The sequence below is a fragment of the Nycticebus coucang genome, chromosome 3, assembly GCF_027406575.1.
Source record: "Nycticebus coucang isolate mNycCou1 chromosome 3, mNycCou1.pri, whole genome shotgun sequence".
Classification (NCBI taxonomy): Eukaryota; Metazoa; Chordata; class Mammalia; order Primates; family Lorisidae; genus Nycticebus; species Nycticebus coucang.
The window spans coordinates 41,199,706-41,223,029 of NC_069782.1; the positions used below are offsets into that span (position 1 = coordinate 41,199,706).

The 23,324-nt window shown below is 37.0% G+C and overlaps 1 protein-coding gene across 1 annotated transcript in view; it reads left to right on the forward strand.

The window, feature by feature from the left end:
- The window catches only part of LIN7A (lin-7 homolog A, crumbs cell polarity complex component), a 173,334-nt gene that overhangs the window by 141,947 nt on the left and 8,063 nt on the right, over positions 1-23,324 (forward strand). Inside the window, exon 5 of the mRNA XM_053585504.1 lies at positions 15,760-15,978. Within this exon, the coding sequence (XP_053441479.1) occupies positions 15,760-15,978 (219 nt within the window). The remainder of the gene's footprint in view (positions 1-15,759; positions 15,979-23,324) is intronic.

The following is a 23,324-nucleotide window of genomic DNA, read 5'->3' on the forward strand; positions in this document are numbered from 1 at the left end:
ACAAGACCGAAGCCATCATCTTTCTAAGCCCCAAGCTCACCTTGTATACCCCCAAAGCATACCCTTGCTCAGTATACACCTTTTGAAGTATGATCCCTCGTTTCCTCAAGTCCTTGCATTGAAGCATCCGTTCTCCATAGAAGCATCTGCTGTCACTAGTCCTTTTGACAGATTGTCCCAAAGGTCCTGCTGACACAGGACAGTTGGCTTAGTATGTGTCAGAGTATCATTGGGAAGACTGCAAGAGGAATGGCAGGGCCAGTACCTTACCTCCAGCTTGCTTCCCCTGAGGCACACAGTTGAACTCAGAGAAGCTTTCTGAGGCCTCAGTGATGTTATTAAACTAACCACTTTTCTCTAGCTTACAAGTTAATTTGCCATCTCTGCTTTAAGAAATCATCCCAATTCCCTTAGCACCCTATTTAATTAAACTTTGGATGCAGCAAGTCTGCCAGGACTATTTGGGGAGATTAGAATAATGGAACTGTAAAGGACCTTTAAAATACCTACTTTGGCCTTCCCATTTTACAGATGAGGAAACTAATGCTTAGGGTAATAAAATAACTTATTCAAGATTATAAATTGATTATAAATTGTTGCTAAGCCCAGACTTGAATGGAGCTCCTTGAAAGAAAAATCTACTGTGCTTACTTAAGTCTGTTTTTACACATAAATCTCCATTGGGAGAGTATGACCTGCATTTTGAAACCTTTCCTTTTTCCTTTTGGTCTCTATGTCTGTTCTCTATTGTAGCACATCCAGCCATTTGATTAAACAAATCTGTCTCAAATACTTATAAAGGAACACCTTGGGAGATACTGAGGGTTTGGTCCCACAACAAAGCAAATATTATAATTTGTGAGTCACACAAATTTTTTGGTTTCCCAGTGCATGTAAAAATTATGTTTATACTATAGTCTGTTAAGTGTGCCATAGCACCATGTCTAAAAAAGCAATGTATATACCTTGATTAAAGAATAAAAAATGCAAAAAAAAAAAAAAGAAAAAGAAAACAAGAACTGTCAAAGTGAAATGTCAGAGGTATCAACCATCAAACTTAGTACTTAAGGAAACCAGACATTTCATAGGTAATTTTAGGTACAAACCTGTGAGAAAACACAGGGCTGTGATTAAGAGGTCAGACTTTGGAGACAGATTTGTTGCCCATCAGTGGTGTGGCCATGGAAATTTAGTTAACATTTCTGTGTCTCAGTTTCCTCATAATGTAAAATTAAGATGATAACATTCCATACCTTCCATTATTGTTATGAAGAATAACTTTATCAGTAATTTTAAGCACTTAGAAGACTGTGTGGTAGTCAATACACAGTAATATTAGCTGCTGTTATTGTTATAAGTTTTTAAAATGCATGGGTATTGTCATGTGTATTTTTTATTCTATGACTTCCTTTCTCATATTAGTAATATTATCTTGGAGATCTTGCTTTATCAGTACATAGACTTTTCAAAATCTTCTGATAAAAGGGACCATGATTAACTTACCAGTTCCCCTACTGATGGACATTTAGCTTGCTACCCAGTTGGTTTTCTTTTGGTTTCTTTTGCTATTGTGAGCACTGCTGGAATAAAATTTTTTATGTATATGAATAACTACTCTGGGGGGTGGGTACTGGTATGTGGCAAGCCAGATTAGGAAGATATGGACTACTTTATTTTAATAGGTATCACCAAATTGACTTCCATATATTTGATCAAATCTTTGGCAATACATTGTCTTTTTTCTTAAGAGGTAAATAATTTTTATCCCATTCTGGATTTAATTCTCTATCTCCCAAACTATAGTATAATTGAGCCTCGTGTAGCTGAGAAATTGATGACAGAGCTAGTCATGCAAAATTCCGTCAGGAATGAACTAGCCATGACAACATGCGCATGAAAGAAAATCCATGATGATTTTGGTGTGAATGATTGAGTCTTAGAAATGAGGTCGCAGAGGCCAGCTGGGACTGACGAGTGAAGGTTTTGTAGGCCACTGTAAAGTTCATTTTATTTTGAGCAAGAAAGTGATATAATAGAGAAGTACTATTTGCAGTGAACTTTGGATGATGGATGGGGTTTACTAAGGCAGAGGAGTGAAGGAAGGACATGCCAGGCTGAGAGAACAAAGATGAGAGATTGTAGAAAATGCAAATACATGGTAAAATCCAAAGCACGGCATTGCTTTATATATATCGAAGATTAATATTAGAAAATAGAGTTGGACTTGCCTGTTCATGGGAAGTATTTTGCATGCTGTATGATATTTTTGTTTCTAGAAAATTGGAAAATATGCATGGGGTAATGGAATCTGCATTTATTGAGTACATTGTGGGCCAGGTTGAGTAGTTAACACTTTGCACGAGTAGTTCATTCAATTCTAAATGACTTCCTTGAAGAAGAACTTACTAGCACTATTTTGCATATACACTGAGGCTTGGGGAAATGATACAACTTTCTTATAACAGTAATCTTTGAGCCTGAGCCTCAAAATCATCTCGCTTCTGACTAGTTAAACAAACATTGGGTGACTACTGTGCACTGTAGTAGGTATTGGGGGAAAAAATCAGTGTAGCAAGGTCCCTTCCCTCAAGGACAGCATCCACTAGCTCTTTCTACTCTTCACTAGATTTTTTGTTGTTGTTGTTGGGGAAGAAGACTTTATTGGGATGTCACTAGATTTTAACCAAGGGCCTGCAAAGACCAAGTGACTCAGACTGTAATATGGAGAAGAGTTTAGACAAGAGATTAAGCCGGAGCATTTGTTTAAATCCAGGCAAGAAATCATAAGAAAGAAGAATGAGGAGAGGAGGAGGTGTAATGGTAAATTGACCAATGATTATGGTAGTTAACTGGACATGGGTACAGGGAAGAGTTAAAGATTTCCCTGAGGGTCTAGTTTGAGTGTCTGCATGACTAGTGACAGCAGCAGCAGAGGGCTGAAAAGAAACTTTGTAAGGTAGAGCCAACTAGAAAATTTAAAATAAGCCAAAAAAAGAAAATTAGTGAAAATCAATGGCGACCAATGCAAAGAATATTCCATGGGTGTGTGTTTGACTGGAAAAGACATTTACATGCAGATCTAGAGAGATACTGGACAGTAAACCTGAAATAGCCTTTAAATTTTCATTTCTGCATCTGCAATGTTGAGACTGTGCAATTAAATTAAACATTATAGCTATTATTAACGTTTTATTAGTCATAGTACATAAATGCTTATGCCATTTTACACTTCACAAGAAGCATATTTGAGAGCTCCAGGCATAGACAACATCTGCCGAGATTTGCTGTTTCCCCCTTATATTAATTGCCTAGGCTTTAAGGAGTCTAAAACAGATTAGCTATTAAGTTATATCTTTTGAAGGATTTGGTTGAATAAGTTTAGTCATCTATTGTTGTCTTTATGCACTCTTTAAAAGAAAACTATGCTCTCTGTTAAATTACTAGAGTAAGATACTTCAGGGATAAAAAAAAAATAAAATCTCTTTAGAATCCTAGAAGCTGTCATTGGCACATAATAGACTGTATAGTCTTGGGAGAAGAGGTAGATGTTGTATTCCCTGCTTAGGAGAGTAAGATTTCCCCTAAACTTCCTCTAGGCTAAACCATTTTCCACATTGCAGAATCTTTTTATAAAACTTTCGGGCTCTAGTCCTGTCCCCATCCCAGTAACAGTCCACCTGTCATTAAAATCAGTGGAGACTATTTCTTGGTATTTGTCACAGGGATGTCAGCCAGCATCCAGGTATATGACACTGCTTCATAAATATTTTAAAGTTCTCACCTGATTCTGGCTACTCCTTCTAAACTAGCCTGCCTTTTTCATCAAGGCTGGATCATTGCTGGGATTTGCAGGGGCAGAAGGAGATAATTTCCCATGGTGTAAGTCCACCCTTAGGGTCTTGGCAGAATTTCAAGGTGAGCAGAACTGACATAGGTCCCCACAAACCTTTATCATAACTCAGATCTCTTCTTCTCTTTCCCTTCTTTATGCTGCCAGTGACCCTCTTCTCTTTGTAACATTGCTTCCAACATATCCACTGGAAAATCAAAGTCCATGAGCGCGATTGACTGAAAAAAATACTAAGTATCGTGTACTTGGCACTGCTATGCACTCTTTGATCTTTGCACTATCTTCCTGTGCTTGGGGTGACCAATTGCCTTGGTTTTCCCTGGCCTATGGTGTTTTTTGAGGATGCAAAAACAGGGACAATTCCCACCTGGGAACTGAGCATAGGAGGAGAGGTAATTTCCAAAGGTCATGCTGTTAATTGGTGGTTTGTCTAAGATTCAAACCCAGATCCTCCCAACCCCAGTCACTTGGGATCTGCTAAGGGTCTGGTGGTTTGATTAAGGAGTCACGCTACATGTGAGTGACTAAGATGTATTCCATTTTCTAAATGGATCTGCAGGAGAGGTGAATGTGGGGGAGATGGTTCTGGAGGGAATCAATGGGGAACGGTGGTTATCTCCACTTGAACAACCCCTCCCCATGCTAAATCAGACTTGGAAGCAAATATGGAGAAATGGTTATGACAATGTGCTTTGGAACATTTACAAGAGGCTTTGTTCTCTGGGGGTTTAGTGTCACAGAGTGTCATGAGTCGGGGAGGGTGTAGGCGGTCACAGCATGCACCTTCGAAACAAATCATTGTGAATCATGGTGGGGAAGAAATCCTTGCAATCTCGACTGCCTGGGTGAAACCTGCCACTCAAATTTAACAGATTGATTTAAAGATCTCATTTTCTAGGAATATTTTCCCAGGCAGCTTTGTTCTGTTTTCAGACCTCTAGAGCTCACATGTGTACTCCTGAAAAGGTCGTGGGTGTGTGGGGAGTGTGGTTTGTGGTGTGTGTTTGTGGGTTGTGTGTGTGGTGGGGTGGTGGTGGTGAGTGTGTTTAATATTCATCCCAGCAACTGTCAGAAATTTTTTTCCTTCTGGTGCCAGAATGTCACAGATTGAGCAGAGTTACTACAAAGCATTACAACTGGGATGTAGTAGCTACATTTGTTTCTAATTTTAGTCTCTAGATCTGAAAGGTGGGCTGAGAGCAACCAAATGTTAGATTTGTGAATATTGGATTTCTGGCACTGATCTTCCAGAAAAAGCTTTTTTACTCTTTTTAGGTTTTCTGCCCCCTGGGCCTATTGCTAATACTCTGCATTTTCCACTTTCCTGGCTCAAAATTCTTTGTATTTATAGCTACTCTTCCAGGATAAGAATATGTGTAATTATATCCACTCTTCCTTCATTAACCTCCCTGCTCTTCTACAGTGCTCTGTTGTTTGATGATTTTCCTCTCTCTAGGTCTCTCACATTATGCATGCGCCTATCCAGTGAATTTCTTCTTGCACACGGCTTCCCTCCTCCACAAAGTGTGACACTGTGAGGAGACTGAGAGGAACAGTTTTTTCATGAATAACTAATGATCAGTTGGTTTGTAATTAGCATATCAGCTCTCTCCATGAAAATGATGCTGCAAAATTACTTGAGATTGTTAAAAGCAGAGGATTTACCTAGATGGTTTTAAGCATTCTTCCAGCAAACTCCATACGCTATTACTTTATTTAGTAAACTTTTGCTTCCTGGGTAATACAAAGGAAATGTCTCCCTACCCCATGTGCAAAATCATATTTTGTGGCTGCTACTGTTGTTGTTAAGGAACCGAAGCCCTGTTAGTACTTTGCATATGTTAAATTTAATGGTCATAAAGATTCTATAAAGTAGGTAAGCTATAATGCCCATTTTAAAGATAAGGAAATTCAGACTTGGAGATACTGAGCGGTCTCTCAAAGTTCACAGAGCTGGTGCGGGAAAGAAGCTCAAATTCAAACCAAGGGAGCACTGGCTCCTCAGCCTACTAGAAAAGAAAATATCATTGATGTTATACTGAGTAACTAAGTACTTAACTGACCATATAATAAAAGCTGGGCACGGAGACAGATGAATAAGAGTATGCTTGGCTTTGAACAGTCGAGTAGCCACAGAATGATTATGAACTGATGAATTACACAGTGCACTGAGACAGATATTAACATTAGGCAGGAACAGGGTGCTATGGGAGCCCATTATCAGCATATTGTCCCCAGGGCATAAATGTTACACTTTTTACACACTTTCTACTTTCTTAAGCAAAAAAGACAATATTTCAAACAAGAAAATTCACATATTTGAAAAAAAGGAAGGATCAAAAATTATGAACTTCTTTTCTGAATACCGTAAACTCTGTTTTCCCTACACTGTACCTACATACTTTTGACATTTTAATGTACAAATTAGGCACAGTAAGAGATTAACAGCAACTAATGGTAAAATAGAACAGCTATAATGACATACTGTGGCAAGAGTTATGTGAAGGGGCTCTCTCGTTCTATCAGAATGTCTTATTGTACTGCATTCTCCTAATTTTGGACCTTGATTGACCTTGAATAACTGAAAACAAGGCAAGCGAAACTTTGGAATACAAAACTGAGGATAAGGGGGTACTATTTGTATATACTTGGAGCTGTTTCAGTGATAATTCTTTTCTTAATTAAATACCCAATCAACATAGCTTTTTTTTTTTTAATGACCAAAAACATTGACTGCAGAGCTACACCAAAGTAAAATCATCAGATTTCCCTCATCTAACCAATTCTTTTTCCCAGAGCAGTGTAGTAGAGAAATCCTTTAGATGGCATAGACCAGCAGGCTGTCCAACCTTTTCTCTCTTCTGCCACACATTAGAAAAATAAGAGTTGTTTGGGGCCACACATTAAATATACAAGCACTAATGAAAAGTTAATGAGCAAAAGAAAAGTTCCGTGCATACTTTTCACAATATCTGACCCCACAGATAAGCAAAACAGTCTTCAACCAATCAGCATGCAGTCTACAGGTCATAGGTTGAACACCCCTGGTAGAACAACATACCCACACAAATCTTCACATCAGTGACTGGCTGGCTGGATCAGTCTTACAGTCAGGAATCTCAAGGTCATCTTGCTGTGGATATAGCAGGCCTATGAACAGCCCAGGTCTCTCTACTTTAAAATTCCTTATCCAGTTCTTTAAGATGATCCATTAGGTTATTGATGCTCTCTTTCTGTTTTTCGGATGTAGGCATCTAATGCAATACATTTCCTTCTTAGGACATTGTCCCAGAGGTTTTGATAGCTTGTGTCTTCATTGTTGGTATGCTCAAGGAAGCTAATTATCTTTTTTTAATCTCTTCCTTGACCCAACTGCCATTCAGCACAAGGGTGTTTCATTTCTATACCTTTGTGTGGCAATGATAATTTTTGTTGGAGTTGAATTCTACCTTTATTGCCTTGTGTTCTGAAAAGATACAAAATATAATTTTAATTCTTTTGATTTTGTTGAGGTTTGATTTGTGTCCTAGGATATGATCTATTTTGGAAAATATTTCCAGGGCTGACAAGAAGAATATATATTCTTTAACTTTGGGATGGAGGGTTCTGTATATGTCTATTAAGCACAGTTGTTCTAGGGTCTCATTTAAGTCCCTTGCATCTTTGTTTAGTTTTTGTTTAGAGGATCTGTCCAGCTCTATAAGAAGAGTGTTAAAGTCTCCTACTATTATGGTGCTACAGGATATCATATTACTCAGGCTAATTAAGGTCTAGTTTACAAATCGAGGAGCATTTAAGTTGGATGCATAAATATTCAGAATTGAAATGTCTTCTTCCTCAGTTAATTTCTATGTAAATCAAAGTTTAAGAACCAATAGACTGAAAATTCTCATGAATAAGGAAAGCCACATGGATGATCTTTACTTTTTATTTATTATTGTTTAAGGTCATGGATTGGTAAGTAAGAGCCTAATCTCTGGAAACAGATAAATCTCAGTTCAGGTTGATCTGTTTCATTTACTACCTGAAGCCTAGGACAAATTTCTTAATCTTTCCAAAACCTTTCTAGCAGATTTACTATGAGGACTAGATATAATGTACACAAAACATCTAGCAATGCCTTGTACTCAATAAGTGTTCAATTAATGTTAAAATATATAGGTGTTAGGTAACTATTTTAAATTGCACATGAACTTTATGGACTCTGTGTATATACAGATACACACACACATGCATGCCTACACACATTTACATATACATATATATAAACATGCATACTCTTAAAATAAAATGATATTAAAACATTGTAATAAAAAATATCAAAACTATCTTAAGAACAAAACAGTCACTGCTACCCTTGTGGGAAAGAAGTGGGTCTTTGTTTGGCTATACTGGGCCTTTTCAAAGCTGAGAATCGTATCCCCCTAGTAAGCCCTTCACCCCAGGCTGCTCTTTCATTCCAACCCACAGCCTTTAGCCAGGAGGTGACAGATCTTTTTTTTGTTATTAGTTCCTATCTTCTCACATCATGCAAAAACCTAACCAGCCACGTGTTTCATTTGTGTTAGTTAAGCTAGAAAGTTAGTATGGGGTTGTTGAACGAGCAGTCATCAAGAATAATGGTCATAAATACAACCCAACATCTAACGATTTTATACAAGGGACTAACTCATAGCTACTTTTGGTCTCTGTTTCCTTGTGTGTTAAGATTCAAGGATAAAAAGGAGATTGTTTCTAAGGATCTTTCCAGGTATGGTGTTCTGAGTTTTCTGAGCTACTAAAGAGCACTAAGATGTTAACCTGATACCCTTGATGTTCTTACTCCCTGATAACATCATTTGCCCCTTAAGCCAGAGGAATGACTGTTGTCATATATAAGCCTATGCCTTAACCTGGCTATAGATGTGTCTAGAATTACCAGAAGATATAGCCAACCCTTAGCTGTCCAACAAAGTGTTTAAATAACTTACCTATCAGCAAAGTGGGTCAGGATGAAGTCTGTGTAATCCCTGTGAAGAAAACCTTCCAAAACACCTGGGCATGGATCATTTGGCAACTGACAGTGCACAGACAGAAAGGTTCTTATTCCGGGTGGGAATTGCTTCATTTTAGGTCCAGCCAGGATCAAATGTAACACTGTGTTGATGGAGGAGAGAGAGCAGTTGTCATGAGCAAATTCATGTGTGCAGTGCACTCCAATTTTTAGAGAGGATTCTTCATCAACTAGGATATTGAGCATACCAGAATAACATCCATTTTCATATCTCACAATAGGTATAAACAGAAAAGCTATTGAGTGATCAGAATGCAGCCGTGTTAAAAGTTCGTTCATTTACCAGCCACTGATTTTGCTAAATTTCCGCCAAATTAACTAACTTGAATACTTCCTAGAGCTTACTACTGAATGAGATGCTTATGAAACAAGGATGCCTCTGGTTATTTACTAAGCTCTTTTTTTACAGCTTCCTAAATGAAAACATATTTCTTCATATATTAACATTATTGGGGATCCAGTCATTACAGTTTTATATCAGCTTAGTATTTTATTAGCTTGTATTATTTTGAATTTCAGAAATGGCAAAAAAACTGTAATGAACTCTTCTTCCCATATTGACTTTTATGTGTATTTTTAGAAAAATTAACAGTAGGAAGATAGAAATATTTTCAGGACAAGAATGCCCATTCTATTTACTGCATTTTAATTTATGTCAGGGAATGCTCATGGCTAGTATAGACACAGTCGTAGGGTAGGTTAAGTTTCTCTTCAGGGGGGGTCTCTCTTTCAGGTCTTCAATTCTCTTTGATGAGAATATTTCCTGGGTACCTAGTATAACCTCATGCCTTCTTCAACATTCCCCAACTTCTTTTTTTTTTATTTTTTTCAACAGTTTTACACAGTTTACCTCATAAAAGAAAGAATGAAAGTAAAGAAGGAAGCTATGCAAAAAGAAAATACATTCCAGAGAGAAAACAGGTCAATCTCCGGGAGTGGAGAAAGACCCTCACCTTCCTAACATTAACTAACTTTTAGCAGATTATATTGATTCTCCATTGGAAAACCTTGTTAAATTAAATTAGCTAATGCCATGGGTACACAAAACTCTTAAACCAAGGAATGAAGGCCAAACTTACAGAATTTTATGTTTTGGATGGAGGAGGAGGTTTTTAGGTCTCCTGGAATCACATAAGAAACACGTTCTCTGGACTACAGTTGTGTTTTATTATTCATATGCAAGTGTGGGTGGAGGGAGAGGGGAGGGCAGGGAAGAGGTGAGGCTGAGAGGTATTTGGTGGGACCTCACCTAATTGTGCACAATGTAAGGGTACATGTCAAAACCATTAAGAGTAGAGTATAAATGTATTAACACAACAAATAAGTGAGGTGAAGGCTATGTTAACTAGTCTGATGTAAGCATTCCAAATTGTATGTAAAATCAGCACATTGTACCCCATAAAAGCATTAATGTACACAATTATAATTTAATAAAAAAAGAAAAGAAAAACATTCTCAGCCTTAGTGGAAAACTGGTACTGCAAGTTCTGAGTAATTGCTCAAACTTAAGCTCATTGTTATGAGGAACAGTTCCTGAGTTGGGAGGTCTTGTATATGTAGCTTTGATAAAAATGGTGCAATTGTTTATAAATAACCTATCACATTTCCCAGTTTGTCTTAAATATTTAGGTGGAAATAAGGCTTACTTTCATTGAGTGAGATGTATTGTTTCATGTCTTAAATTTAAATCTTTTATCCAGCAAGAGTCAATTATTGTTAGTAGTGAGAGGTATAGGTCCAATTTTGGTCTTCTTCATGTGGCTAACCAGTTCTCCCAGTACCATTTATTAAATAGGGATTTTCCCCCAGTGCTTGCTTTTGTTTGGCTTATCAAAGATCAGATGGCAATACATAGCTGTGTTAATCTCTGGGTTCTTTATTCTGTTCCATACATTTACATGTCTGTTTTTTGGGGGTGCCAATACCATGCTGTTTTTGATAATTAAAAGACTTGTAATATAACCTGAAGTCTGGTAACTTGATGTCTGCAGATTTGTTTTTATTTCTCTGCTGATGAGATTGTAAACTAATACAACCTCTATGGAAAGAAGTATGAAAAATTCTCAAAGCTAAAATTTGGCCTTGCATTTGATCCCACAAGATACTAGTTATCTAACCAAAAGAAAAACATGCTACCACAAGGACATTTGCACTAGAATGTTTACTGCAGCTGAGTTCATAATTGCCAAGACATAGAAGGAACCCAAGTGCCCATCAACCCATAAATGGATTAACAAACTGTGGTATATGTATACAATGGAGTACTGTTCAGCCTTAAGGAAAGATGGAGATTTTACATCTTTTGTGTTTACCTGGATGGAGTTAAAACACATTCTTTTTAGTAAAGTATCATAAGAATGAAAAAAACAAGTACCCAAAGAACTCAACACTAATATTAAACCAATATAAAAACAACTACATACAACATGAAAGAAAAAACTCATATAGTCTAGCAAGGAGGAGGGAGGAGAGGGAAAGGAGGAAGGAGGGTGATTGGCATCAGCAAGTTCTCACCCAATGTGCACAGTGTGAGGGTGTTCAGCACCCTTCTGAGTGACAGGCTCAACTACAACTTGAACTTTATCTTAGAAATGAAAACAATGTAACCTGAACATTTGTACCCTCATATTAATCTGAAATTTTATGAAAAGAATGAGAAGTAGACTAAGTCAGAATCAGGTAAACCTTCAGGACTCAAGGAATACCTGGGAAGTGTTTGTACATCAACATTTATACCCTGAGCAATCTTTTGTCTTCTTTTTATTCATGGAATAAGACTTCTGTGGGAAGGTGGTTTCCTTTTTTGTTCTGATCTTAAAAGGGGAAGAAAGAAGAAGAAAAACCTGCCTTCTTCTTATTAAAAAGTTATGCTGAGGGTTTAAAAGCTCTCCAGAAGTAACAAGTTAAGGAGGCAAACGTAAGCACTCAGAGGTATGTATGAATTAGGCAAAGCCAGGGGAATGAGAGGCCCAGCAGAACACTGCTAAAAGACAAAAGTTATTTTTCTGCAAATGAAAAGCAAAGTTAAGGAGTGTTTGAAATAATAAATTCTACAAGCCTGCTTTTATTTCCTCAGATCTCTCAAACTCACTTCTTAGCTGCTTAATTATATAACTTGTATTATTTTAATAAAGTATTTCAGCAGTAGACATGAAGAAGAACAATACTACCCAGATCTCAACATGATAGAATTCTACACCTTGGTAGGAAAGACAAAGAAAGTAGAAAATCAAACCGAAGGACCTGTTGACTCTGTTGAGCCCAGGAGAATCATTGTCGAAACCAAAGATAAAGCATCGAGGCAAAATTTCTAGCTTTGACGACGGTGAAGTCTGCTTTTGATAAATTGCTAACTGTGTGGGAGAGGGCTGAGGTGGGAATAGAACAGGGCAGCCTTGGCGGTTTTGTACAGTGGGGCACGTGACATGCCAGCCAGCCATATTTCTCTCCACCTTTCACCTGCTGTGAGAACCTGATGGCCCCAGGCATTGGTGCCACTGTCCTCCCGAGGCAACTGTGAATTGCAGACATGGTGCCAAAATGGAGATAATATAATGGACCTCTGAAGGTCTGCACTAGATCTCCAGTCCTATTAAATGAAAGCAAATGGAACAAAAAGTAGAAAAAAATCTGGAGATTATCACCTGGCCTAGAGAATGGGTGAACCACTTTTATTAAAGCAAATAAATGTGTAAGTTTTAATATTAAAAAAGAAATTAGAGAAGAGCCTAGATAACCAAATCACCAAGTTTCTCTTTCGAAGGGAAATTGCACACATTAACAAATCATCTTGGGGCAAATTACAAAGAAATTGCAAGCATACTGAGCACAATGCTGTCAACGTTTTCCCTTCATGTTCTTCAAAGAATGTAGTAGAATACAATTAGCAGAAAAAATGCTTAAGAAACATCTGAGTGACTAAGTCAGTGAGCAGATGGATTACAAAAAGAATGAATGAATCAATGAACAAGCCTATTTTCCTAAATTTCAGCCACACTTAAAAATTTACCCAGAGGCTATTTGTAAGCCCTGGCTTTTATTTAACCCAGATGTGGTGAAGGAGTGGTTAGCATCTGCCCAGTTCTCAAACACATAGAAAGCGGGCTCTTACTGACCAGCCATGACCACTTTGTCACTAAATTCAAGCTCTTCTTCCTCAGTTCACATCTACCTTTTTGAGCCAAACAAGAGAATTAAGGACAACCCCTTAAGTCTCCAAATCTGTATAATAGTAGAAATTATGAACTTCAATATATGATTCAAATATGCTTGAGATATAACTTACTTTATTTTTCTGCAACCCAATTTGATATCCACTTAATGTCATCTGCCCTGGTGATCAGCTCAGAGGAGTAGGGGGCAGGGTCTCCTATAAAGTCTGATTGCAACTTTCTTCTCTTTTGCGTCTTCTTCATTTCAATCTAGAGAATCCTTAGAGGATTGGGAAAAGATCAGCTCTGTGTTTACCTAGGGGAAACATAGTTTTCTCACCTGTTGTCTGTGCCATGATGTTCAAAAGACTGTTTTGAAATTCAGAACCCAATAATTGATAAGTTTTTGTTTTGCATTACATTATACTGTTCCATGATGAGCAGGTGTCTGCACACTTACCCTCAAAGTCTCAAGGATGCTGAGAGGCCAAAGGGTCTGACAAACATAGTTTCTCAGAACAAAAAGGAAAAGAACATGTAATAAGGATTTTTGAACAGAAATCATGTCTCAGGTGGTTACAAAAGGGTAGAACCCTGAATACACCTTGCAAAAAGTATTCTTATATAGCAAGAGTTTTTGGTAAAACATGTGTGGATGATCATGTCTCAGGCCCTCTCTCAAACCCCATGACCACTGGGAAAGTTAGATAAGTATCTTTACGAAGAGTTATCTATGCTGCAGGCCTTGTTTCTTGACCTTCTTACTGGAATGCCTTGGCATCCAGGAGTTAAGCATCAGTTTTGTTTAAAGAGGATGTTATACCTGTATGCAACAGGCTGATCTCTTACACATACCTACCTTATCAGTATGTGTGCATATTGATTATAACCTTAATGCCCCTCTCTAAAAGTAAAAGTATCCATTATAAAGGGTTTACTTAATACATAATAATGGTGTTCTTCAGAAAAATTGTACATCCTTGTCCGTGTACCGTATTTTAAAGTGCAGTTCCTATTTCTATTAAAAATGACATAGCTTGTGTTAGTCTGTAGTTTTTTGATCACTAAGGAGCTTGTCCATTGTTTCACAGGTTTATTGGTCTTTTATATTTTGTATTATTTTTTCATGCATCCCACTTGTTCATTTTCTTAGATCTTTTTTGACTAATTAGAGCTCTTCATATGAAAAATGTGAGTAAATTGACTGTCATGTACTGAAAATTTTTTTCTGGCACGTTATTTGCTCTTTTTATAGTGTTGGAGTCATAGAAACTTACAATTTGCAAATGCAATCTTTTGATTTCCACTCCACACCTTTTTTTTTTTTTTTTTGCAGTTTTTCTCCAGGGCCGGGTTTGAACCTGCCACCTCTGGTATATGGGGCTGGCGCCCTACTCCTTTGAGCCACAAGTGCCACCCCACACATTGGTATTTTTATTAAGAATTCCTTTTCCGCTGAAAGATGATAAGCCTTCACCTTTGTATCAGTTTGTTGTTTCATGCTTTTTTTTATTAAATCATAGTTGTGTACATTAATGCGATCATGCGGTACAATGTGCTGGTTTTATATACAATTTGAAATGTTTTCATCAAACTGGTTAACATAACCTTCACAGCATTTTCTTAGTTATTGTGTTAAGACATTTATATTCTACATTTAGTAAATTTCACACGTACCCTTGTAAGATGCACCATAGGTGTGTTCCCACTGATTACCTTCCCTCCACCAATCCTACCCCCACCCCTCCCCTTCCTATCCTCTTTCCCCATATTCTTGGGCTATAATTGGGTTATAGCTTTCATATGAAGGCTATACATTGGTTTCATAGTAGGGCTGAGTACATTGGATACTTTTTCTTCCATTCTTGAAATACTTTGCTAAGAAGATTATGTTCCAGCTCCATCCATATAAACATGAAAGAGGTAAAGTCTCCATCTTTTTTAAGTCTGCATAATATTCCATGGTGTACATATACCACAATTTGACAGCTATTTTTAGAGACAAGGTCTCACTTTGGCTGGTTGTGAACCTGTGAGCTCAGGCAATCCACCCACCTCGGCCTCCCAGAGTACTAGAAGGCATCAACCACCATGCCTGCCCTTACATTTACATTTTTAATCAATTGATTAAATTAGCAGAGTACAAGACTGAGTCCTGCATTATTTTGCATTATTTAATTATTATTTTTTCAGGCATTATTATTTAATACTCCTTTTCTTCCTTGGTCTGAAGTCCTCATTTATTATATAATAAAATTTTACGTATTGCAGATTCCTCTCTGGGCTGTCTGCTCTGCTCTGCACTTTTACTATAATAATAAGACACCATTATAGATTCTCAGTAAATTTTAATATCGACAAAAAAAGTTCTCCTTTACTAATATATTTTTTAAGTTTTTCAAAAATTTCATGACAAGTGCATTTACTCTTCCAGATAACACTTGGAAATCCCATTTGAAATGTTAACTTTGTAATTTAGGTCTTCACTGTCATTTACTCTTCTTAGTTGAACGCCCATCCATTCTGTACTCTAGCACAGCCTAACATGCTTGTCGTTTATCCACAGACATAATAAATAATAATGGTGATGGTAAAATATCCCATTTGCCTTGCCTTTTGAAATTTTGAAACTTAAACTTTGGGTTTTTATTAATGATAGTAATCTCAGATTTGTCTCTTAGGGGAAAGTGTCATTGTCTTTTCAGAGTGTGGAAGGAGAGCACCATGAGAAAGCTGTAGAACTACTCAAGGCTGCTAAAGACAGTGTCAAGCTCGTGGTCCGATATACCCCAAAGGTTCTGGAAGAGATGGAGGCCCGATTTGAAAAGCTACGGACAGCCCGGCGTCGGCAGCAACAGCAATTGCTAATTCAGCAGCAGCAACAGCAGCAGCAGCAACAAACACAACAAAACCACATGTCATAGGTGAGAGTGGACTTATTCTGTATAGGTAGAGTCTTATACATACATATACATATATATGCACACATGGATATCTAAGTTTTTTAATTTTTTAACATGATTACTTAGACTGTAGAACTGAAACAAAATCACTAGATTTAACAATCCAAGCAAAATCAACCAAACAAAAGAAAATGATTTCAAAACATGTAAACAGAATCATTTATGTGTCATTGAGGTATATTTTCCACAAATGTAAGCTATTTTGAAAAAATAAATACTTTGTAAGGGGCAGGTGAAGACTCTAGGATGCCTTTATACATAGCACAGATTAGGAAAATGAAAATCTGTGCAAACCCAGACCTACATGAGAAGAGTGGGAGCTGGCTTCAAGTCCTCACTTCCCTCTCGGCCAGTTGTCTTATCCAGTGTGGAAATTGAGTACCTTATAGTCCCCACCCTGGGAAGATCTCCTTTAGAAGACTTTACAATTTATGTACGCTATCAGTCAGAATGGAAAGTAAACTGATCCTCTGAGAAGAATGCAGTAGAAAGCTGCCAGTGTCCATGCTCTGAGAGAGTCTGAAGTTCTCTTAGGGTGCTCATTTAAAACGTGTCTAACATACACATGGCTGTGCTATCAGTCAGAATGTAAAGCAGTACAGCCATTTTGGAAAGCAGTATGGAGCCTCCTCAAAAAATTGAAAATAGAATTGCCATATGATCCAGCTGTAATTACACTTCTGAATAGTATTCAAAGAGATTGAAATCATGTCAAAAAGATGTCTGTACTCCCATGACGACTGCAGCGTTATTCACAAAAGCCAAGATATAAAAACAACTGAAGTGCCCATTGATGGATGAGAGGATTTTAAAAATTCAATGAAATAAAAAAAGCCTTTAAAAAGCAGTAAATTATGTTATTTTTGACAATAATGAATGGACCAGAGGGCATTATGCTAAGTGAAATAAACCATGTATAGATAAATGCCACATGACCTCACTTATATATGAAATCTAAAAACTCAGACTCATAGAAGTGGAAAGAAGAATGTAGTTATCAAAGGCTGGAAGGTTGATGGGGGCGAGTGGGCAGGGAAAAGGAGAGGCTAGTCAAAGGGTATGGAGTTTCACCTTCTGTTCGACAAGAGAAATACATTCTGGGAATCTGTTACATAGATTACTTTGTGACCATAGTTAATAATAATGTGTATTTCAAATTAGCTAAAAGAATAGTTGCAAATGTTCTCACCACAAAGACATGATAAGTATTTGAGATAATAAATATGTAAATTAACCTAATTTAGATCATTTCCTAATGTATATATGTATCAAAACAGCACATAAATATATACAATTAATATTTGTCAAAACAAAACCTAAAAAGAAGTAAAAATTGTATTTAAGTAAAAATGAAAAGTGTCTAAGCTTTCCCTGTCATTTTCTAAATTCCATTTTATGAAAAAGAATACTAAGTCAGGTTCCGTTGTATATTTTCAAGAAAAATGAAAAAAAAATATTACTAGTAAGAGTCACCATCGTTGAAGTACTTACTAAGTCCTTGACCCTTGTCACACATTAGCCCCAATTCCCGGAAAAACCCTTCAAGGCAAGTGGCATTAAAATCCCATTTTTTAGATGACGATATCAAGATGAAATAGCTTCAGTGGATTCCTTGCAGCCACACTTACAAGTATCATAGAATTAGCTTCCTTCTCACTCTACCAGGTATTAATATTTTATCTACCAACATCAGATATTCTGGAGTTATATAAAATTTCCTCTCTACCCTTTGGAAGACACTACATATTGTTAGCTACTTTTCCACTATGGTATCTGCAAATATGTATTTGAAATTAAGTTCAAATGTTCTTGAAAAAATGATCATGTGTAATATAGGTTTTAGGTTGTTCAATATCAGATTATTATTTTTACAATCAGAAACATTAGCTATAACATATTTTCAAGTTTTTGTGACATTCATAAAAAGGAGAGGCTACATAGGGAATTTTTTTTTTTTTTTAAGTATGGGATTTGTCTTTGGACAGTCCTGGGAATTCAACAATATGTATCTTTTATAGCATGCTAGTTTTATTATATATACCATATTTTAGTATCTTTACCTAAAAATTACATTTCATTTTTAAACTATATTTTGAACAGTTAAGTATTTGACATGCTGTAAGCCAGGAGCTATTCAGTGAGCTGCAGACATGACGTGAGCAAAGCAAAGTCCTTGTACATTCTGGTAGGAGGACAGACTTAATAAACAAACAAATAAATAGAAACACTCTCTTGGGACCAGTACTTTGCATTGTTAAAATAGGATGTTTAAATAGAAACCAGAAAGATGGTGTCTTAAATGGGTGGCCAGGGAAGACCATCAAAATGAGAAGGTAACATTTAAGAAGAAATTGAATGACAAGCAGCAGCCAGGCAAAGAGAATAAAAAGAGGAAGACATTGCATAATGTAATAGCTGCCATTTGGTGTTTGAGAAACAGAAAGAAGGCCTGGGTAGAGAATAGTGAGTGAGAAGGATGGTGGTGTGTTATGATGCCAGTGGAGGCCAGGTCAGAGAGCTCTGGAAGCCACTAAGTTAGATTGGATTGCAGTGGAAGCCACCGGAGGTTTTTAAGCAAGGGAGTGATATCATCTACATATCACAAAGATCACTCTGGCTACAGGGAGAATGGATTATTGCATTGAGTGGACCAGTTAGGATGCCAATATGTAGTAGTTCAGGGAAGAGATATGGTGGCTTAGACTAGGATGATGTAGTTGAGATAGAAATCAGTGGACAGGTATGGATGAGTCACCTTGTTCACATCCTTCTCTTCTTTTCCATTACAAATGTGAAATCCCTTTCACATTTATGCATCCAGAATCCTTCCAAAGGTCCCTTTGGTAATGATGCCAACCCATTATTTTTTCACCAGACATTAAAGAACTTTCTTCCATCCTTGATAATACAGACTTATTCTCCCAATTTATTTACCATATTGGCCCACAGTTAAATTGTTCAGAAAGAACAATTGAAAGAAATATGCTGCCATTCAGACCTCTCAGGTCTTACTAAAAGCTTCCAATGTTATACTCATTCAGTCATCTTTGGAAGTAGACAACTTGGCCGTATTTGCTGGGCCATATACTCAATTCCACTTCTCTGTTCTATCAAGTCTTTGTTACATCTCCTCAGGATTTCCTATTGCTTCCTCACCAAACACTTAACTTTTTTTTTTTCTTTTTAACAAAAGGCATTTACAAACTATGTTTTGTCTAACCTGGGATTTGGAAAAGTCCTTTTTAAGTGAATAAGAAATTTGTGTTTATGCCTGCCATGATATAGCACTTGCAATACACATGATCATGGTCCCTAGAGAAGAGGCTGCAGTGACCATTTCAGGTACAAATAAAATATAACCAAGTCACATCATCCACAGATTTTATGGTCAATTCTGTCAAAGAGACCTAGATTGGCTCTTAATTGCATTTTAATTACATTGATTTTTAAAGATTAAATGAGATTTGTTACACTTGCTAACTCATACAGTGGTTGTTTCTGAGAAGATGTGCAGCTAATTTAACTATTTAATTTGAAACAGATCTCAGATTTTTTTCAAGTTTAATCAGTGGAGCAAAAAGCAGGTACAGCAAAATACTTGTCAAATAGTATCTTGTTGTTTATCAGATGACATAATAATTCTGTTCTCTAAATTACAAGCAATATTTCTTTTATCTCAGATGGTAAAAGTTATGAAGTACCTAGAAATGGTAAAGGATGGCCACAAATACAAATGGGAAGTAGGTCGAATGCAAGAACTGTGTGGGAAGTTTGTTTCTTTTACCTACTTTTTCTTTTCTCCTTTTCCTTTCCTTTATTTTTTTAGAAACATGGTGCCCCTCTATTGTCCAGGCTCAAGTGCCATTGCAGGTCATAGATCACTACAGCCTCGAATTCCTGAGCTCAGGTGGTCCTCCTACCCCAGCCTCCCTAGTAACAAGTGCCACCACACCTGGCTAATTTTTTAAATTTATCATGGAGGTATAGTTTCTGTGTTACACAGAATGACCACAAACTCCTGACCCCAAGCAATCCACCTGCCCCAGTCTCCCAGAGTGCTGAGATTATTGGCATGAGCCACCATGCCCAGCTTTCACACCTACTTTAAATTTTAAACTCTCTTAAAGTAAAAATCAATTATATTTTTCCTTAAATTCTACATTTGATAATCAGGATGAATAATACATTTCATAAAATGTAAATTACATTTCTTTTTTTTTTTTTGAGAAAATGTTCCATTTGTTCAGCTTTAAGCATCTCAGTTTTAAACTGTGACTTCGTGTATATTCGTATATTCCACCCAGACTCCCAAAGAATAAAAGTAAAAAGGAGCAGGAATACCTCTTAAGATTTCAAAACTCTGAGAATTAGTCAAGACCTAAATCTTATCCCTGACCTCAACTGCTGGTAGATATAAAATGAAGGATTTATTATAGTCAAAACAAGGCTGTATCTTAACAGATTTACAAAGGAGCTCACCTCTGTCAGTGGCCTTACTGACTATTTTCTCCTTTTTAGAGCCCAATTTTGTTTATTTTTCCCCCTACTGAAACTCCCTCTGTACCCTCTGCTACCAGGATGACACCCATGGTCCCGGCCATCTAATCCAGGGAATGACTTTCCAAACTCTCACCCTCGTCAGGATGAGAACCAGGGCGACTCTGATGAGATTTTATCCAAAGAACTCAGAGTTACCAAACAGAAAACTGGAGTGGTAATAATTTTAATGCTGACTGGCACTTCTTTAAACAATGCGTATGTGTTAAAAGCTCTTATAAGCACTTCTATATATTAAGTTACTTAATCTTCACAATAGCCTTAAGAGGATTAGATACTGTTCTTAATCTTGTTTTAATGCAAGGAACTGAGACAGGTAGAAATTTTTTTAAATGTGTTCAGCACTTCACAGTGAGCACGTGATAGGGCCAGGACTCAAACCCGAAATCATGGGTTTTAAAGCATTGTGCTCTTACCCATTTTGCCACGTGGTCTGTTTGCTCAGTGGAACCTGTCTTACATTTCCTGATTTCATCTCATAGACACACCTGTGACCCTTCTGTGAATTCAATCTCATGGAGTTACCCAAATTACCCTTATCACTTAACCTCAAAAACAGTACCCCATGCTTCAAAGTACTTCATTGCAGCTGCATTAGTTTTCTATTGCCAACATCAAAAATTACCACAAATGGAGTGGCTTAAAATAATCCAAACTTATTACCTTATAATTCTGTAGAATTTACTGTGATTCCTGTGAAAATTCCAATATCAATTATCATGGAAATAGAAAAAAATGTTTTGATTTGTATGGGAGCAGAAAAGACCTCAAAAAGCCAAAACAATCTTAAGCATGAATAACAAGACTGGAGACATCACAATACCTGACTTTAGATTTCAGAATCTGTTACAAAGCTACAGTAATCAAAACAGCATGGTACTGATACAAAGACAGACACATAGACAAATAGACCAGAATGGAGAGCCCAGAAAAAGATCCACACATTTACAGTCAATTGATGTTTTGACAAAGTTTCCAAGAACACAGAATGGGGAAAGGACAATTTCTTCAATAAATGGTGTTGGGAAAACCGGATCTGCACAAACAGAAGAAGGAAATAAGCTGAAGAAGGAAATTGGATTCTTATCTCAAACCATATACAAACAAACAGAAAGGAAATTAAATACTTAAACATAAGATATGAAACTGTAAAACTACTAATAAAAAAAGTATAAGAGAAATGCACAACAGCATTGGTCTGGACAAAGATTGCTTGGGTGCGCCTCCCAAAGCATGGGCAACAAAAGCAAAAGGAAACAAATGGGGTCACGTCAAGTTAAAAAGCTTCTGTACAGAAAAGTAAATAATTAATCAAGTGAATAAATAACCCACAAACTAGGGGAAATATTTATAAACCATATATACCATAATGGGCTAATATCCAAAATGTATTAGGAACTCAGTAACAAAAAAATTAAATAACTGACTGAAAAGTGGGCAAAGGGCCTAAAAAACCCTTCTCAAAAGTCTAATGCATGGCTAACCGATATATGAACAAATGGTCATCATCACTAATCATCAAGGAAATGCACAGGGAAACCACAATGTAACTTCACATCACACTTCTTAGAATAGCTACTATCAAAAAGGTAAAATAATAGGAAGTTTTGGTGAGAGTACAGAGAAAAAGGAGCTTTTAGGCACCATTGGTAGGAATGTAAAGCCACACAACCATTTGGAAAATAGTATAGAGGCTAAATAGTATAGAAACTAAAAAGAGAATTTCCATATGATCCAGCCATCACACTTCTGGGTGTACATCCAAAGGAATTGAAACCAAATTGAAAGAGAATTTGTGTGCCAAAGAGATACCTGCACGCCCATGTTGATCGGAACATTACTTCTAATAGCCAAGATAAGGAGGCAAAGTAGGTATCTAACATCAGATAAATGGACACACACATACATGCACAGTGGATACTATTCAGCCTTAAAAGGGGGGAAAATTCTGCCATTTGCAATGTAGATGAACCCGGAAGACATTTCACCAAGTGGAATAAGTCAGGTCTTTCTTCTGTTCATTTTGTGTTTAATTTGCTCTTCTTTTTCTCCTTTCATAAAATGGAAGCTTAGGTGACTGACTCATCTTTCTTCTTTTCCAAAATACACATTCAGTCCTATAAATGTCCCTCTGATCACTGCTTTCACTTCATCCCACAAATTTTGTTAAGTTGTGTTTTTAGTTTAATTTAGTTCAGAGTATTTGTTGTTGTTGTTGTTGTTGTTGATTCATTAAGGTACAAGAAACCAGGTTACACTGATTGCATTTGTTAGGTAAAGTCCCTCTTACAATCCTGTCTTGCCCCCAAAAGGTGTGGCACATACCAAGGTCCCACCCCCCCACCCCTCTCTCTGCTTTCCCCCTCTTCACCCCCACCATGTACTTAATTGTCCTCATATCAAAATTGAGTACATAGGATTCATGCTTCTCCATTCTTGTGAAGCTTTACTAAGAATAATGTGCTCCACTTCATCCAGGTTAATACACAGGATGTAAAGTCTCCATTTTTTTAATGGCTGAATAGTATTCCACGGTATACATGTACCACAGCTTGTTAATCCATTCCTGGGTTGGTGGGCATTTAGGCTGTTTCCACATTTTGGCGATTGTAAATTGAGCTGCAATAAACAGTCTAGTGCAAGTGTCCTTATGATAAAAAGTTTTTTTTTTTTTTTCCCTTCTGGGTAGATGCCCAGTAATGGGATTGCAGGATCAAATGAGAGGTCTAACTTGAGTTCTTTGAGGTTTC